Source organism: Anopheles stephensi, chromosome 3, assembly GCF_013141755.1.
Source record: "Anopheles stephensi strain Indian chromosome 3, UCI_ANSTEP_V1.0, whole genome shotgun sequence".
NCBI lineage: Eukaryota > Metazoa > Arthropoda > Insecta > Diptera > Culicidae > Anopheles > Anopheles stephensi.
Genome location: NC_050203.1, coordinates 85,717,520 through 85,737,103, shown reverse-complemented (window position 1 = coordinate 85,737,103; position 19,584 = coordinate 85,717,520). Strand labels below are relative to the sequence as shown.

Here is a 19,584-nt window from a genome sequence, read left to right as displayed (position 1 = left end):
TGTTCGATCGTCTGCTAGAAAACTTGTCTAAGGAGCCTTCCCTAGAAAGAGGCTCCTCTTCAAATGTCTAGATCAGACGATTCAGATGCAGGCCGCGAGTCCTTTCAACGCGGCCCACAAAGGACTATCACACTAGTACTATTACAGGAATGGCAGGCACTGGGAAACAGTCCGACAATTGGAAACAAATAATCAATTCAATGATTTAATAAGACATAAGACAGCTGAGGATTGGTTTTTAACTTCAATTCTATCATGTCATTTTAATACGTAAATTATTCACAAATCGACTTATCTACTCTTCCTTACAACTAGCTTACAGCTACGCGATACTATTTACAGGTGTGCTCTTATGTATGTGCAGGATAAAACTCGTAACTGCTGTTCGAGAGAGAAAAATACTGAGACGAAATGACGAAACGACGCTGATAATTCCTCGAGGATAGTAGGTGTCCATGGTGCCGGCTTCTCTGTGCTATGGTTTGTTGTGGAATTCGTGGGAGATGCCTGGTCCAGGCAATGTAGTATGGCCGTCAGTAGTTTAGCTAACCTTCCGCAGAACACCGAACGCCACATCACGGTTGGTTGAGCCGGTAAATCTGTCTAGTGACGCGCACATTCCGACGCGTTTTACTGTCCTTGCTGGTGGAAGTGGTCGCCGATCCGTCGAGGGCGTTCTCATCAACTGGTCCTGCCTCCTGTAGCATTCCATCGAAGGAAGCTTCGTCGAGTAGCGTGAGCAGCGTGTTGACGGCCGAATCATCTGGCTGGCGCTGTTGATTTGAGGACTCGCCTTGTGTTTTGGCAGGCCGAGGAGCGGCTTGCGTGTGAACCTCGTACACTGGCGGACGTTTGGTGGCGATGTGCGTTACACTTAGCTCGGCGCCGGTGTTCGGATCACGATTCACCACATGCCGTACGATCGGATCTTTCGTGCTGGTGACCGGGACCATCCGGGGCAGCTGCATGAGCGTATCGTTTGTGTTAAGCCCGTACGTTTTCACCTTTGAGTGACCCTCGATGATGAGATACGGGGACCAACGTTCCGGAGTGGCCGGTTGCTTGTAGTGCGAGAAGATCGAATCGGTCGTCATGGCCGGCGGTGTTGGCTGGGTCGTTATCATGGGGCTCATCGTGCTGGTAGTCATCGGGCTTCGGGTGGTCGTCGTCGTCGTCGTTGTGGGCAGGTGAGTGCTGACCGGCGTCACGAAAGGACCGGCCGATGTAAAGTGCTGGGTGTGGTGGATAACTTTGCTTAACTTTGGAGCCGTTTTAGTCGATTGTTGCTGCAGTGGTTGCGGTTGAAGGTATTCGGTGGTTTGCGGCGGATGGAAGATCGTCTGGGCCATCGCGTTAATGTTCTGTGCATCGTAAAAGCCACCGGAAGTGTACTCAGTCACGGTGCTGGTCATGGCGGTCTTGGTGAACGGATAGGAATGTTCATTTTGGAGGATTGTCTTGAGCAATGGTCGCTTCACGGTGTCACCGGCAGGAGTCGTCAGGCGAATCGTGGTGACGTACGGTTGTTGTTGTGGACGGTTAAATCCACTGCCACTCTGTAGTTGGGGCTGATGATGATGATGAAATTGTGCCGTGATGGGTTGAGTGATTGGCGGATCCGGATGTTTGCCACCTGAGGAAACGAAGGAATTACACAGTTATCAATACCTTGGGGAACAAGGAACAAGGAAGCATCGCAAATAGTTAACACTCACCAGAGAATTGTCCAGGGTAGGAGCTTGCAGGACGATACTTGAAACCATCTCCCGGTGGTGTGTCCACACGCTGCTGAGAGGCAGATGCCGAACCACCCCAGAACCCAACACTTTCCGTACCACCAAGGAAGTTGTTCAGTGGTGGCGGCATCAGTACTGTGTGCGGAAGCTGATTGGGACTTGCAATCGCATGGTGCTGATGGCCCGATGAGTAGTAATTCCGGCGCACCGGGACACTGTTCCATTCCTTGTTGATGCCGACGGATTTCTTTGAGGGGACGCCCAGCAGCAGGATATCGTTGCCGGATGTTTTGTCCTTGGCGCCATCGGACCAGTAGCGCACACGGTCCAGCACCGGTGGACTGTAGTCGTACGTTGGATCGTTCTTGAGTGGATCACCTCGCCCTACCGGCAACCATTCGTTGTATTCCAACCGTGGCGAGTGAAAGTTGCGAGCTAAATCTGAAATGGAGCAAAACGAGCGATTAGTTCTGGAAGAACTGATAGGAACACACCTCTTTCCATGGTAATGGCTGGGTTGTCCGGAGACATTCTAGTGACGTGAGCAGTATACTGTGCTCTTTTGAGACTAGTTCTTTGTATAATGGCGTTTCTGAGCGTCTTCCTATTGAATTAGGGGTTTTCATCAGCTTTTGATAAATGTTCCAGAAGTGTATCTGAGCTCTAGGACCCTTAACCCTCTATTGCTAAGAGTAGGACATTTGACAAAAGATAGTTGAAGTTATGAATGACTTAAAATCTGAAATCACCAATCTATATCTGAATCATTTGTAAAGCTTATGGTACGCAGAAGAACTTCAAATACATGATGTCCATATCATCAGTGTATGCCAGGGGGCCAGAATTGACTAATAGAAGACGGTTCCCGGACTTTCCACAAAATAGTAAAAGGTTTTAGAAGTTATCCATCCACCTAAACGTGATGTTGGTTAGCATTATATTTAAGTTTTGATAATACTTTACAGTCCAACCAAACAATAAGACACAAGTTACTAGGCACACAATACTTGGCTTTGTTTTACGTCCACAATAACCAAAGCAGCTTCATTACCGCCGCCTAATCTTGATCGTTTTGCACGGGTTCCGCGGTGCACGCACCAATTAGACGGTTACGTACACCTAATTAAGACCTTCAATCGCGTCTGTTCCATTGTCATCGGTTTATTAGGATGGGATGAAGATTGAAGGAGAAAGCTCTAAACTAACCCCAAACTGCAAGGGAAGAGACCTTGAGAGTTCAGTTTCGGGTAGCCGCCGGTCGGTACCCTTTACCGTCTTCTTTATTTGATTTAATGCTTCACGAGCCCCTCGTCGTTGGGGGTTTTATTGTTAATTAAATGATAAAAGTGCTTTCTTCTCGGTTCAGTTGGTTGGCTGTCAATCGGTGCAGTGATTCAATATCGGGTAGGTTACGCATATGCAAAAATGGATCTTTAAACCCAAAACAGATGAAGATCTTACGCTTTTCTATTACAAGTGCGTGTGATAAACGTGCAGAAAAATAAATACCACATCGATTCGTTTTGGAAGCAATACTGAAGCAGTGAAGGAAAAAGTTCCGTCGATGGAAAGTCTCTCGTTGGGTAGCGAGGGCCTCTTACATGCCGGGAGACAACAATGGCCAATAAAACACACACACACACGATCCTCACGCCAGTGAAAGACGTATTGCACAGTGAGTGAGCTGAGCGCAACTGCACCTGTTTGCTGGAAGCCGGTTGGTGAAGGTGATGATGATCATGGTGATGCTAACCTTCGGAAGTGTGCCACCATCACCATAGGCCACGGGAAAGGCTATTGAACCTCGTCTGCAGAACGAAGTCTACAGTGAGTTGCTCGCGTTGAACACATCAGGCCTACCATTTCTGGCTTCTTCTGGACTGGATTTACTCGTATCAAGAGAGAGAAAACATTATGTTAACCTCAGCGACTGGTTGTTTGCAGTCAATGCTAATATTTGAAACGCACTGTATCAAGCAGCTCAAGTCCTCGAAAACATTGTCCCCCATTTGCAGGCGTCCTTTTCCCTGTAGGTCATGGTTTAGGACACAGAATTAACCATTGAACTACACCGCCTTTCTGGCTACTGGTTCGATCAGGTCAGGAGTTTCGGAGCACTGCTGCAGACAGTGCTCACTTTTCCTGCAGTCAATCACGTCGCCTTTTCATCGGCTTGGGAAGCTTCACACAATCCCAGGTTCTCCAGCGGTGTACGAGTATCCGTATGGAAGTTTGGGAAATGCATTATTCCCATCATCTCAGTCTGTCTGTGCCTGTCGGTCGGACTTCGAGCAGCTCGATGGAGGATGTTTATTTTTAAAAGTGTCTTCCTCCTTTGTCGGAACGGACGTTTCACTTTATGCGGCTTGGTGTACGTGAAAAAAGCCAAGGAAAAACCGACCCAGCCACTGTTACCTAATTGGTCGTTTCTTCTCCATTTCACTGCAGCTTGCGAAATCCACCACTTCCGCAGCAGAAGACAAACGGAACACCAATTGATCAGTGCCATCGCACCCGAACATTGGCACGGTAATGAGCGAATTATGGCCACCGTTAAGCTGATAGTTGAATGATAAATCTTCCCGGGTGGATTCGCTGCCAAGGGCAAGGTGGTGGTGTTGGTGGTGCTGGTGCTGGTGCAAGGTGGGATGCCGGGAGGATAGAAAGTGACAATGCGCTTGGGAGCAAGCAAAAGCATTTGTGGTCTGTCGCAACTGGTAACCGGTAATGTAGACATTTATCCCAGCGGTGATAAGTTGGCGAAAAGCGTCAATGATGGGTGGTCGAGCGGCTTTCGGCCACGGAAAAATGGTGATCATGTGCTGGCGTGATTTATGCGCATGAGCAACCGCCACGGAAATGTGGAAAATTTATCATTTTGAATGGTTGTTTCTTTGCGAAATGAATTATTGCACGAAGGGTTTGTCGCTTGTTCGGCTGTTGAAGTCTTTTGTTGAAGGTTCCGCAACGCAACGAACTTCTTTTGCGGGCAGGGAACGATTCTTGTTTTCTTTTTTCTTCTTCATTTTCATTCAACATTTTCAACACACTCACACACAGTTATCGGCCCATTCATGTACAACACGATCACCACGGGTACGATCCATTGAGACAGCAGATCATGTCCACATGTCGCAATCCCGGCCCTTCTGCCATCGGCGATCGGTGTGAATGGAGTACAAACAGAAAGCACATAAATGGTTAAGTAGCATAAACAAGTCCCTGGTGTCTGTTTGTTTGCGTGTACCGATGGGTTTGCGAATTGCCCGAAAGGTCTCCTCCCATCGAAAGCCAATCGCTCACCGTTTGGAGGAAGAAAAAAAAAACGAAACGAAACGAAACACACCGGCCGTTTGATAGTGGCCGAGGTAGTTTCACTAATGAAATCAATAAAATATTTTAGTTGATTATCACGACACCCGGCTGCTGACGCACCGAGTGGATGCCACAAGCCTGGGAACCAGTGTACCCGGGCGCGCTCAACCTTAAGACCCAAGACCGGGTCGGTTCAACTCTCCCAAAATGGGCCGGCGGACCGTACCTGCTGCTGGCCGCGCTTCGGTGGTCTCGCCCTGACCGTGGCCGTGGCAGTGAATGTGCGATGCGAATGTCCCCGTAGCCACAGTACGCGGTACGTACGAGGGCGCCTCTATTTTCTTTATCAGTTGCTGGGCCAAATGTTGTCGTTCGCTGTCCGGCCCAAAAGAGGGTTTGTTTGTGAGTGCTTTAGAAGCGATCGAAGTGTCCCGGCAACATTGTATGCTCAAGCACGACGACGGCCACGACGACTGCGACGACTGTGAGACTGTGGTAGGTTGCCGGTGATCGTTTAGCCCACCCCGATCTACCCATGTCCGGATTAGGGCGGTGTGTTGCTTGCGAAGAGCGATTGAGCTTTTGCCATAAAACCAGCTCGATTAAACTGTTACTTTCAGCCGTGGGTTGTATGGAGTGTTGTGTTTGAGTGAGTGATTAAGAAGAACAGAATACCAATTTGAAATTTGTCAGGACATAAATAAAGCGTTCACAAGTCTAACACCAAGCGTAATCCTTCAACAGTTTCTTTTACTTCTTCAACATCAACAGCGTAAACAAACCGAAACAAAAAAGCCTTTTACTTACCATTATTGAAATCATCCCTTGGTGCTTCGATGTTCGCGGTAATGTCGTGTGCTAGCAGCGTTTCCACGCTACCATGCCCGTGAGCAGCAGCAGCAGTCGCTTCCGCCAAAACAGCAACAATCAGCAGCACAGCACAGCAGCTGGGCAACACTCTGTTGCGGCGCATCGCGGTGTGATTTACGGTCGTTTTTGTTTGCGGAATCTGTGGAAGGGGCAAGAAAACAAAAAACAACATTAGACTGGATCGAAATAAGCACTAACAGCGATCGGGCTAAATGAACGGCCTCAATTTCGAAACGCCGCCTTCGATTTTGGCTTTATCGCTCGAGATAAAGATCACTTGCTCAGGTGAGCGAGTTTAAAAAGCGAACGATCCGTGATCGATATGATCGACTATCGAGCTGTCATGCACGGGCTTGAGCAATGTTGCAATTTGTACTCAATTTTCTAAAAGCCACTGCTCGTTGAATAGCTTCTCCATCGCAGCAAGAGGCGCCATGTTGTGAAAAACGGTCTTAATGGTGTTTATTTGCATTTCCTTACAGATGTGCAGCACCGTGCCTGTACGTGAAGCGCTTTCAGCCGGTGATATCAGCAGAAGAGGAAAAACACAACAACTGTGAAGCACTTTAAACGCGCAAACGCCAACATTAATCAATATTACGTAAAAAGGCTGATGTACTTCGATGGAATTATTCACACCCAACTACACAACTCCGCCGGAGAAGAAAAACCCTTCAAACTGCACTGGAGTCTACTTAGCCAGCCGCCAAGCAGCCTCCAGTAGCGTAATTGAATGAAAGTAAAAGTGGTTTTTCATTTCGCACGCGCAAACCATTTCGCGCTCGGGGTTTAGCCTGTTGTGAGGGTGTTGTATCCAATAATGGATCCCAAACACACATCCGATCCGATAATCAAATCACGTGCGGTGCAAATTTGTTCCACGCTGATTAGAGCTAATCGTTTCCGAGGGCAGCTTCCTTGAGGGTGGCGTCGATGAGGCAACAGCGCTACCCTTAATGCCGGAAGCTTTTTCGCGGCCCGTGATGCCTGGGTCAAAGAGATGATTAATAGGGTTCGATAACGATGCAGGCAACAAACTTGCCAACAAGCGTTTGTTTTCCTTTTTTGTTTTGCTCACAAGGAAAAGTGTGGAGCATTAAGCAGGAGCGCCTAAATTAGCGGTAATATGAGCGGTGTGGAACCAAAGCGTAAGCTAAAACTGAGATGGACAGTTATCGAGTTTTCTAAGAGCTGGACTCGATGGACGGGATGGGTGGACGCCTAATGAGTAGGTTACGTTAGGTACGAAAGGCGGTTTGTGGCCGTTTTTCCGACTCCTTTCGTTGTTTTCCACGCTGAAAGGAGAGGTTTTGTTTTGGTCTTTGCCTTTGAGTTTGGAAAACATTGCGGAAGAAGCTTTTGTTGAGTGTAAGTACCAAACAAGCGCTTTATTCAATGAGTCTCTTCTATTTTTAGAGGTCTCGGCTTCTTCCTGGGGCGCTAGGAGTCTTACTGTGAGAGCTGTTAAGTGATTTTCTTCAACTATGAATAGAGATCATGTCTCAAAATCGTGTGTGAGCCTCAACAACACAACGTAACATGCTTGGGATTTTGCTGTCCAGACTTTAAATCCAAGTTTTGTTGAAGTTGTGGACATCTTCTCAAAACCCTTGGGGAAGCTTCAACTTCATAAGAGATCTTCATCGATTAGAATCATCGAGTGATCAGCATTAGCTAGATTGACTTGCAAAAATAAGGCCTCAATTATTCTCTTCTACCTCTCTCTCTAAGATAGCTCTCCCCAGGCTGTTCCCCTAGATATTCTGTCTTGGGTACATGGGAATGAACGGCTCTATCGCTCTATGATCTCTTATGATCTTCTTACAACGGATTGTAGATCGCCTAATATGAGTGATTTCATAGTGATGATTTAATTATGGTCATTGAAACCTTCCAGAGTTGTAAAAATAATAAAATATTATATTAAGACTCACCTTAACAGAATCACAGTTGACAGTTTCCTTGGTTGCGGTTTACCGGCTAAAACCCACTGCTCCAAGCCCTTATGGGAATTCGTTTCGCTCGTGTGGTGTGGATGTATCAGGTTTTCGCTGACTGAAACATAACGTTCAAGCCCGCTCGTACCTCGCTATAACAGTGACACACTGGCCGAGTAAGGAAGTCACGAATCCGTGGACAAATAAAACACCGGGTCGCTGATCGCAGTACAAGCAACAGAGAGAAGAGACGAGAATGAGAAAACGTACCGAATGCAGATGGATGGATGGGATGGAATGGGATGGTAAGCGAAAACGTGGAGCTCACAATGTTAAACCCTATTTAAGGGATATATGCATCGGACTGGAAGAGATTAAATGGGCGGACAGAGTGCAAACGAGGTGAGAGAGGCGTAGGACCAAAAAAAAAACAAGCAAGACAAACTATCACTTCATTAAAAGTCACTTTGAACTTGACCGAAATCAATATTTTCTCAAGACCACTTTCGTCAACGACAGCACATGAACACGGCAGGGTTCACCGAGGAGGACGGCTCGTCCGTTTCCTGTGCGCTTCTTCGCGAGGGGGCGCTGCTTAACGATCGTATCACCAAAATTGTAGATCACTTCCGAAGGGTGTGAAAGAAAATTGAGGAAACGGAACGCACAAAAGTCATTCACACATCACCCACCACACATTGGAAGAAAAGCAGCGGCTCTCGTCGAGGAAACACGTGTAGCTTCTTGTCCTGAAGGCTTTTTGAAGCAGTTTTGTTTGTTCTCTTCAATTTTCGTATTGCGTGGTAAGCATCCTCCCACACACAAAGCACACACAGACACACGATCCTTCCTATTTTCCATTCTTATTCCCCACCGCTTTGTTTTCTCTTTCGTTTTGCTTCCTCTCGCTTTCTTCCCTATAATTTCCATCTTCATCATAAATGTCTTGATTGGTCTTGTCTTCAGGTTTGCTGCTTGCACTGTTACAGATTCTTAACTGCGCTTAAGTCTTAACCATTTTTCATCCCAGTTTTGTTGCTTGTCGTTCCTCGAACTGCTTGCACATTATTCATTCACATTATGCACCTCACATACACACACACACGGAGCCATTCACCGCGCGCATTCAATCAAAGAATGTAATTAATACATCAATAACCATCCGCGCTCGTTGACAACCCTTTTTTTTTTGCTTTAGGTTTCTTCGGGTTTTTGGGGCTAAGAAGTTCCTCGCAAAAAAAAAAAAACCGGCTCAAAGTCCTCGTCGAAATCACCCAAAAGCGGTGCCTTATAGGCTGGGCCGGTTTGAATGAGCCTTTTTCGTTTTGCGCCGTATGACATGTGCGTCTTGCTGGCTGCCGGAACCCTTTTTTACTTGTGATATGTTGATACACTTTTTTGTGTGCGTGTCCTTTGCGTCGAGCCGATGAAGAATAAAATGATTGGCGAGTTTTTGTGTTCACTTTTACTTGTTCACATCGATGATTAGTGAGCTTATTTATCACTGTCACATCAATAATTTGGCTTTGAGTTTAATTTAATATTTTTAAACACAATTCGCTCACATGGCACCAGAAAACACTTAACCACACAAATTGTTTGATTTTTCTACAAATATTTTTCCGTTTTAATTTTTGTTTTTATTCCCGAATTAGTTATATTAAATTTTCCTATGTAATTTTGGAAACTTTTCTCGGCACACCACTGTTTTTTTTTTTACCACAAATCACCATAAAGTCTTTTTTTGCACAATAAAATTTCAGTCACCTCTAAATTTCAGTGGATTTTCCCCCCGTTTTCCACCACAGAAACGGTTTTATCAAAACATCATAAAAATAGTAACACTTCGCAAAAGCCATAAAACAAATAAGGCCCCGGTAAATTTCATCATCTCCGATTCCGACACACCAACAGCCACGATCACTCAATAAAACTAACCTATTATTTGCTTCTTTTCCTCGTGATTTTTTTTTTTGCAGACCTTTCCCACCCAACACAGCAGCAACGACGAAACAATGCGCAAAAAGCGGAAACAACGGAAACTATTAAAAACGCACCACAAATCAATCCACCACAGGACACCACTTCACGAGGAGGGCAGCCCGAACAAAAAAACACCCAAGCCACGCGCACGCCAAAATAAATTTTGCACACACACCCAGAACACACTCAAGCACACACTAGCAGAGAATCGCCCTTACCACGCGCCGGTTGGGCTTTAGGTTTTTCGCGCGATCGACAGGAAAAAGGTGAGCTCGGTCGCTGCGTATTGTTATGCTGTTGCAGATCGAATGATCGCTTGATTTGAAAATGAATTAAATTTTAAATCATGATCATCATCGGCTGCCGTCGTCGTCGTCGTCGTTTATGGTGAGTGTGGTGGTAGGGGTGTGCGGCGGTGATGGTGGTAGTGGTTGGTTGTGTTTTCCCCCGCCCCTGGTAGCTTTTTCTCTCTTTCACACAGTTGGGAGTGTTGAGGGTTTTTGCTTCTTCCCTTTTAAACGGGACCCATCCGTTTGCCAATAGGGGGGTTGGTGGCTTGCGGTGTCTCTACATCGGTTTCGTTTTCTTTCGTGCTCCCGCGACATGATTAGTTTGTGGAGTGAGCTGGAGGTTTTCTAATGCATTACTTTTGAATATTAACTAGATATTTGTAACTAGAATTAGTAGAGAACTAGTGAGGCTCATGCCATTTCATAAGGAATCAAGTGATCGTTAACCGAATAAGAAGCTAAACGAATGCTTTGACTACTCCAGCAGTATCGCGTAAATCTGGTAGAGGGCGCTGCTAGTACAAATATCGAAGTACAGCACCTTTCCGATTTTCTTTCCTTTTTTCAAAGATCTTAGTACCCATTGAAGCTGTTGGATCATAGTAACCGTTGAGACGATAGAGTTTAAAAGATGCTACAGGAATTACAGTTGGTGTACAGTTGGTGTTATAGTTCAATATAAGTTCAAGTTTGGAATCTCAAAATTGGAATCTCTACGAATACAGCACTTTTGAATCGCATAGCTCATGCAGGTATTACAATTTTTCCACCGAGATCGAATTGGTAAGAAATTTGATAAGTTTTTTAAGTGTTAGTTGTCCTTATGTCGGCAGGCCGAGGTGCCATTTCTGGCTTTCTGTGACCCGTAGTAAAGTAATCAGCCCTACGGGGTGGCCGTCATGAGATGTGAACCCCGGCCCTGCCGTGTGAAGACCGGCACCGTTATCGCCTTTGCCACCGGAACACCTCGTATACTAACATACGAATAGAGGACTTTTTCTGAATTCCTGGCGGCGTTGCTAAATTAACATTTCTTTTTCTTTTTTTAATTAAACAACTACGTAGGGTGTAAAGATATTGCTCGCAGTAAATTGCTGCAAAATGTGCCGAAGCTATTAGTCTAATCTAATAGTGTCTGTAAGCATTAAGTATCAGCTTATAAATAATATTTTCATACTCTATCAACTTAAACCCTCCAAAAACTTATCAACCATACCGTTCGCAGGCTTTCTCTGTGTCTGCCATTCGGTGTGCGCGTCGCAGTTCGCTTTCTTTCACTCTCTTTCGTTGGCGTAGGCTTCTGGGCTGGCCTATGGGCCGCAGCCTATTGCTGTCATCTTCCATTTGTCTTCACAGCGCGTGCGTTCGCTCTCGTTCGCGATCCCCATCTCTAGGGCTGGCAGGCAGGCAGGCCGAGAAGCCGAGCAGTTGTGTGTGTTTGTGACAGTTTGGATGAGGGTGGGTGGTGGGCAGGTGGAAAGGTTTGTTTCTTTTATGACCGTTTTCGCCCTGCCGCTGCTTTGGCTCGTTGTCGCCAAGACGTTTGACGTTTCTATCTCGCTCTCCACTATCGACGGCCTCATCTCCGTTTGGGCCGTGTTATAGTAATCGGTTTACGGTCTGCCTGCGTCGCTTTGTGCGCGATTGTTTCGCACTCGCCGTGCTTCTAACCATCGCCCGGCAGGCTCGGGCATTTTTGGCGAAGTAGTGCCGCGGTGCGTGTCTGCCTCAACTTCTCATCAAACCCGATTGACTCACGATCACGGGGTCATGACGCCCAGCACGAAACGCCCAGCAGTCGTAGTCGCGAAAAAGTTCGCCTACAACAACATGCGTGAGCCACCCGGCACCGTGGTGGGTGTTGTGGGTGGTGAAAGATCACGCGTGATCGTTTATCGAGCCTTCCAACGCTGCGTGCGAAACACCTTGAGGGAAAACTGGAGATGGTTCCCAGCGTTCGGCTTCGTTGGTTGGTAGCTTGAGCAGTACACACCTCTCCGTAGTTACGTAGTGTCGACGAGGGGGAGAAGAGGACTGGGTGGAGGAGGGGCACAGTTGCGTTGTATGTTTACTTCATGTTCCGTTTTGGGCCATAACCTTACGGATCGGATCTTGCACGGGCTGAGCCGTAGCCGAAAGTGGCTCGATTGTAGTTCAATCGCGCTAGTTAACCTTTACCTGGAGCCCCGGTAACCTGAAGAGTGCTCGCAAACACTGTCACGATCAGGTCGGAAGTAACGCGTCGGACGACAAGGTGGGTCCACTGTGCGAAATATGTGTGATTTGACACACAAGGTTGAAAGTGTTCCTTATTGAATGTCAAAGTCTCCCATGAATTAATCATGTACAGTGAAGATCACTTAATAGTTTTAAGTTAATAATTTACCTATCGAAACATTAAAGCTTCTCAATAAAGCAGTCAGCAGTGAGCAGTAGCTAAAACGAATCTACTTTACAATAAAAAAAGGTATGAGTAAGGCTTAGACAGGATTTTCTAGACAGGATCTTCAAGGCTTCCTTTGGTGGTGTGCATCCGAGAGATACAATTTTCCACTATTGATCAATATTTTAAAAAATATGACCCATAGCCATATCCTTCAGTATAGACCAGAGTAAGTGTTAAGGTACCAAACTTTAGTAGTCCATGGATCAAGGGATGACTATTCTGCCTTTGGGCCAAAATGCACTTGGACTCTCTGTGAGTTGGCTTACCCCTTCTTCACGGGATCTCATCCGGGTACCAAATTAGAAAAGTCTATTTATCCCACAAATGGGCGATGAAAACGATTTTTCGCATAAAAGACAGCTTATTGGACATTTCTTGCTTGAAGAATATGACTACACACAACTTGCAAAGATAGTTAATGCTTATTAGTAACTCATAATGAAGCCTGTTTCTCAATGAAACCATCACAGACATGCCTAAGCAAGCTGCCTAGCATGATTATGCATTGTTTTTTTGCATTATCGAGATTAAATAAATACTCTCCGCACGTCATTCGCTTCGGTGAAAAATGTTTAATTTGGGTTAAATATGCGAAGTAAATATAATTCAAAGTATGGCTCAGTTACCTCATTATGGTTCAAATCGCTTTCTCTCGCTGCATCGTGCATGATCTGATCTATTTCAGTTCGGTGTAGGACGAGTTTCCCATCATTCATGCCAACTGTGACTGCATTTAGCTAATGTGTTATGAACCTATGTATACACCTGTCTGAACATGATGATGCTGCTTCCCTACGGCGAGTGTTTTGGGTCTGGGAAAGAACCGTCAATGGTCCTCGATCGCATCTTCGATGGATATCTTGCATTTGGCAGGGAATTGTATCATCCGTTTATTTACCCTGCACTTGCACTTTACGACGATCCCGGAATCGTCGGTGCAAACAAACACCGATCTTACACCGATCGGGCTTACGAAACGAGCTTGTATAATGGTGAGCTCCCATACACTATCGCCCGGATTCCCTCGCCGACGTTAAGACGGTTTATTACGTGCTCGGTATGCAAATTTTACAATACTTCTTTGGTTGCTGCTGTGTCCGGCTGTTTGACAGTCGGCAAGCTTTGTCGCCAATGAAATGAAAGCTCGTCACAATAATTTTACTGACGAACCATCACCTGGACGGGGTTGTGATTTGATTGAACACAAGTACAAAGCGTTTGTAGAAAGGGAAAATCTGTACGTGGAACAATGCACGCAACGGAAAAGCAAAAGTCCTTTCTGGGACACAACATGAGCCCGTACGAAAGACACTAGCGGATGGAATGGTTTTTGCATAAATCTATGAAAGTTCAAACACCTTGGCCGGCCTGGAGATCCTGGCCTGTTGGGTGGTTTGGGTAGGTGAAACAGTTTCCGAAACGATCACTTTCTTTGGCCTTTTGGGTGGCTGCCAGACACTGAAGACACTGAAGAAGATCGGTCTGCCAGACGCGCACCGAAACACACACACTAAGTTGGATGCACCCATATTCGCGAACCCCAAAACATTATGCAGCACATGTTCCGCGGGCAATCGGGTGAAACGGTCCTCGGCCGCTGCTAAAAGCGTATGACATTTGCATATTTCACCCGGGCACCTTCATCAAAACCGGTGTAGAATGCCGATCACGTAATGAAGTGAAAAAGTGACAACACAACACAGGCTAAGGCAAAGCGTAGACGCTTTCTACCCGATTCGAGTCCGATTTGTTCACTGATTGGAGGCGTTGGTTGTGTGCGCCAATTTGCTTCCATATGCGTTTGGCCAAGAGATTTGTTTTATCTGTTTTGCGAAGCGATCACGCGAAATACGATGCAATTTTAAAGCGTTGGCGTGTATGCATGGTGTGTTACTTGGCTATCGGTCAGTGGAGATGACCGAGTAATCTGGATATTGAGAATGTCACACCTAATGCCATTAGGATCGAGTTGCATCAGTTTCTGTGCTAGTCCCTCCCCGAAGAGATTAGGTCAGGGAAGCAGAGTTTAGGCTGGAATGTAATAAACTCCAGTAGCAGATTGGGAGCAACTGTCGTCAAAGTATTTAAAAAAACTGTGTTTGAAGCTTTGGTGTTAAAATCAGAGCAGTCTTGATGCAAAGAAGTACTAGAAGTCAAAGCGCATTAGTCTGTTTCATTTAACGCATGTATAATTAACTGAGGGTCTAACTAGTGTCGATTTATGAGGAATCTTGATCAAATACCCACGCCCTAGGAGCCTCGTCCAAGTCGTGGTGCCTTGTCTAGAGTCTCCGTACAACAAGGTATAATCACTGAGTGCATCACTCCTTGTCTCCATATTCCCATACTTACCAATCATCAATCGAGCTCCAAACTAGAAAAACTTCTATAAGCCAGCAGCTGCATCATTCACGTATCAAGCACACTAAACGAATTGTACTCTTTTTATTTGCGCAATGAGTTTGTTGTTGGTTTCTTCGTTGTCTTTTTTTTTGTTTGTTTTCATAAAAATACTACATTCTAACAGCTAAAGTGTTTTAATTTAAAACATTACACACAAAAAAAAAAAAGAATTAAAATCACAATGCCGACATAATGCTCTTCGAGCACACGGCCGGGGAGAGACTTCAGTAGAAGCAGTAGTAGAAGTAGTAGTAGTAGTAGTAGTTGATGTGGTTGTTGTTCTTGTTGTGGTGGTAGCTGTGGAAGTACTTCAGCAGCAGCCATAGTAGCGATAGCAGTTTGTAGCAGTTAGCCGAGCATAGCCGATTCCGCTGACGTCGAACAGGTCCTCCGGGTCTCGCAGCAAGAGATCCTTCGCGCTGTAAGCTGCCATCTTACGTATCCATTCTCTCTCCAGATCGACGTTATACGAGCATCGACTTAACACCAACGACCGGTGGCATCTCCTTGACCGTACGACGGAAATCCTCCAGCTCACAGCAAAGTACGTACCCGGCCCTCGCATCCTGCCACGCGTCGTTTTCGTGCAGCTTCTTCAACCATGAGATCTGCTCGCACACGCTCGTGCAGAAGCTTCTCCGCTCGAGCTCCTGCTCGGTCTGTGGCGATTTGCCGAAGATGGCAAACGCAACGGCTCGGTCCTGCGAGCGTACCACCGTCCAGTGTAGCTTCGGCACCGGGAATCGGTTCTCGCGCACCAGGTACACCTCCGCGCTCTGATTGTGCTTGTCCTGCAGCGTCATAACACCGTGCGCGCCGGTGTAGATCTCCACCTCGGACACATCGTCCAGCGTCCGGATGTCGTGCAGGAGCCGGTCGAGGTTAAGCAGCTGTTCGCGATCCTTGACGATCTGATAGTTCCAGGCCATCTTTAATACTGAGAGATACTGTCGGTGGGTAAGCAGTGCTTCGTTGATGTACCGGCGGGACTCGATTTTCGGCGCATTCTTCACACCAAACACGGGCCGGAACCGTTCCGCCTGGTCGTTGATGTTGAGCGCTTTGCTGAGGTCTACCTTGTACCGTTGCGTCGGATGGTAGCCGTGGAAGTAAGTCACGTTGTCCTTTACTTTGAGTGCCAGCTGTTCGATGCTGTTCGTGCCGGACTTTACTTTGGTGTGGATGAAGTGGGTCCGGCCGAGCTTCACGTCGTAGCAGGCTTCGCCGAGGATGTACGATTTGTTGGTGACGGGATTGGTGAAGCCGTACTCGATCGAGCGCAACGTTGGTGGACAGCCACGCACCGATACAATGATCTCTTCGATCGGACGTTCCTTACAAGCTAAGGCTGAGACGAAGTTCTTGTCCATACCGTTCACCACTGTGGGGAAATTAAGGATCCTCGCGTTAGTACACCACAAACCCGAGAGCGTTGACCGTTCTACCTACCAAATGTTTTGTCCTTCTTGCACCGCGCCCACAGCACCTTTTCGGAGGAAAACTCCCGGAAGTAGTTGGGCGAGCAGGACAACACCACCTCATCACCGGTGGCGAGCGTGATCTCCTCCAGCTCCGGGCTATCATTTTCGGGCGAGACCAGCACACCGTTCTGGGTGAATATTAGTGGCGATGAGTAGGACCAGTCCGGCTTTAGCGGTACAATGCAGTTCCGTTCCACCGCTGTAATGAGAAATTGTCGGAATAGAACTGATATTGCGCTTTAAATGGTTGCTTCCCCACACATTGATCGTAAGCAAGCTTCGGAGGAGGATCGAGGGTACGAGGAGGATTCATCCAAAACCTTGAGAATTTCCCAAAACCTAGCAGAAAAACACACTTTTTGTTTTTGTTATGGCTTCAAGACCTCGGAAAACGATGGAAATGTCCGGTTGCTGTAGGCATAAGCAGGTTGATACAAATTATCCCCCTAGGGGGAAAACATGAGCCTTGTGTTTATAGTCCCACTCAGAGGCATCCATGTGTGCGTGCGTGTGTTTTGTGGAGCAAAACAGCAAGCAGTACAGTCTGATACGGCAGATCGCACCCGGGATCGAAGGTCAGGCAGGCAGGCGTGTAAATATTGTACTCTATGTGAGCTGCTGTGGGCTTAGCTGCCAGCAAAAAGGTAAGAAGTAAGCACTGCTTGAGTAACACGGTGATGGCGCTTGCGTCAAGATGTTATCAGAAGCGTGTTTGGTGATTTCGTGTAGACAAAATGGAGCTTCTCGCAGCAAGCAGGACACTGAGAATTCGCGATCTTTCCCTTGGTGATCACTCGCAGAAAAAAGATACTTTGTTGCCGTATGCTAGACACAGGATCTCCGGAATCGTCAACAGACCGGGAAATAATTGGATCATGTACAGCCGCACACTCATGCCTAGAATATTTCACAATCCAGGCCCAGATCAGATCTCCCGAGGGCGAACGGCAAAGTAGGAGCTCACTTTAAAAAATGACCACTAATTGACGGGCACGGTTTTGCCCCTTTGCCGTCATCTCACGTACACCAGTTCCCGCACGTCCCCCATCACAACCCACACATACACACACACACCTCCGATGTCGATGTGCAACACTTTTCTTTTCTTTGTTATGTTTAAACATTTCAATTGCGATTTTACATAAATTGTTTTTCATTTGACCTTAGCGTGGTTGCCACTGTGGTCAGCATCATCGTCAGCGCCGGCTCGTCCGGATGACTACAACTACTGGTATGGGCTCAATGGAAAAGGTGTACGAAGCGATACTTTGTCGCTTCTTGGCAAGATTGGTTCATCGTCACCGATTTCGTCACTGCCCTTTTGGAACGATCTCCGGGAGCCAGAGCGCGAACGAGAGTGTGTCCGCGCGCGTTGCCGCCGGAGACGTAGCGGCGCGGTCGGTTTTTATTTGATTATTTCGCGCCGTTCATCGTAGCAATCGTAGCAGGCACACTCACGCTCTCACTTAGCAACCAGCTGTTTCGAGAACGTGGATCGCAGATCGAGATGAGCTGACGGTTCCACTGTTGTGTCTAGGTAGCCACTAGCAAGGACGTCCTGGGAGTATGGGAAGCTCTACACAGCGTTGGATTCCCCCAACCGTGATGGGGCAGATGTGACACGGTGCTTACGGACGGAGCTTTACTTAAGGCACGCACGTGTACTGATTGATCTTGACGGGTCGAGTAGAGGAGCTACGGCGCGAACCACAAAAGAGGCGTGATTCGGGAAGCGAGTGCAACTTGGCCGAGCTAACGAGCATGGCAAATGGCGCTGCAGCGCGCGATTGCAGCGAGTGTTTTGCACGGCGAAATTGCTCTGCATCATGCCACATCCAATGCGGCGCAATGCGCAATTGGATAAATGGATGTGGCTGCGCTTGTTGCATTTCCTGAACTCGCGCACACAACCGGGACGGACACTGGTGACGTCTACCAGGTCTGAGATTCGGCACGGACCGGGCACAAACGTTCTCGAAACACACCCACTTTTGCGGCACACGCGTGTGTGTAACGTGAAGCGATCGTGTAGAGTAGAGTAGAGTAGAGTAGAGAAGAACCGTACCATTTCCGGCCGCACGGTGGCGCGCTATTTGCAGTGCCAGCAACAGCAGCAACACTATCAGCCTGTGCATAATGGACGACGCGATGGGCGTACGGGGATGGGATCACACTGCTTTCACACTGTCTAACACTCGGGAATCCTGGTCGGATCTGACGAACTTCACTGAACACTAATCACTCGGTGCTATGGGACTTGTAGGGCACTTGCTCCCTGTTCGGCGATCACCTGGAACACGGGGGTTTTACTCGCTTACAATAGACCCACACGAAAGCGAACATCCGTTCTGACCACAAGCGACAAGCAACGAGACTCACAACACTGAAGCACGCACACCCGATCGGTAATATCACTGTGGCACTGGATGAGCGAGCAGCACGAGGAATTATGTCGGTTCACTGATCCCTACAGCGGAATTGGGCACGGCACAGACCTTGATACGAGCGCACAATCTTTCACCCCAGGCAGCGGCAACGGCAGCAGCAGCAGCAGTGACAGCTCGACGGACAGAAACCAAGACAAGATCGCTCTGCTCTCCAGCAAATCGTCTCCAATCGTTCGTACGAAATATCGGACTGCAACTAAATTGCGAGATGTCGGTTGATCAGAATTTATACGGCTTGTGCTGGTGTAAGTGTACTGTACCGGCCTGTGTGCGCCCCCATGGCAGCCGTCACCCGTCGACGGTTGAGCGACAGGAATCCATCAGCAGCAGCAGTAGCAGCAGCGGGTACAAGCGGGTACAGCTGCTCCAACGCGAGCGGACGGTGCATATATGAATGATGATCATTGCGATCGCAACTCCGGTAGTAGTGGTCCCAGGGATGCTTGCGGAGAGCCAGTTTGCTCAGAGTTCTGCGTTGCGGGCTCTAGTTCCGGAGCGCGAGAGAACTGAAGAAGCTCCGTAGAATCTGAGGAGTGGTCCAGATCCTGGAACTAGATGACTTCAAGCAGATCATGCATCGGGAAGATCTCTCGATGTAGGCAGCTTCAAATTGTTGGAGAATCATCTCTCTGCTCGAGAGAGGTGGTATGCTGGACCTTTTTGGATAGAATTCTCC

General features: G+C 47.4%; 2 protein-coding genes across 10 annotated transcripts; both read right to left on the bottom strand.

Moving 5' to 3' along the window:
• Nucleotides 1-235: 235 nt before the first annotated feature.
• Nucleotides 236-15,003, bottom strand: LOC118513934. Of its 6 annotated transcripts, none has more exons than XM_036060312.1 (5): nt 14,930-15,003; nt 7,856-8,026; nt 5,859-6,060; nt 1,716-2,177; nt 236-1,633 (listed from the first exon to the last, which is right to left on the bottom strand). In XM_036060312.1, exons 3-5 carry the CDS (start codon nt 6,022-6,024, stop codon nt 576-578), a joined length of 1,686 nt encoding a protein of 561 aa, XP_035916205.1. In that variant the 5' UTR covers nt 6,025-6,060; nt 7,856-8,026; nt 14,930-15,003; the 3' UTR covers nt 236-575. The 6 variants fall into 6 exon arrangements, with proteins under 6 accessions (XP_035916205.1, XP_035916203.1, XP_035916200.1 ...); XM_036060310.1 differs by lacking the exon at nt 14,930-15,003 and adding an exon at nt 13,204-14,365 and having other exon boundaries at nt 7,856-8,077; XM_036060307.1 differs by lacking the exon at nt 14,930-15,003 and adding an exon at nt 9,797-10,482.
• On the bottom strand, nt 14,985-19,346 carry LOC118513948. Of its 4 annotated transcripts, none has more exons than XM_036060341.1 (4): nt 19,169-19,346; nt 18,527-19,104; nt 16,430-16,660; nt 14,985-16,361 (listed from the first exon to the last, which is right to left on the bottom strand). In XM_036060341.1, exons 2-4 carry the CDS (start codon nt 18,594-18,596, stop codon nt 15,445-15,447), a joined length of 1,218 nt encoding a protein of 405 aa, XP_035916234.1. In that variant the 5' UTR covers nt 18,597-19,104; nt 19,169-19,346; the 3' UTR covers nt 14,985-15,444. The 4 variants fall into 4 exon arrangements, with proteins under 4 accessions (XP_035916234.1, XP_035916232.1, XP_035916231.1 ...); XM_036060339.1 differs by having other exon boundaries at nt 16,430-16,687; nt 19,169-19,300; XM_036060338.1 differs by having other exon boundaries at nt 16,430-16,687; nt 18,527-19,299.
• Between the last annotated feature and the right edge of the window lie 238 nt (nt 19,347-19,584).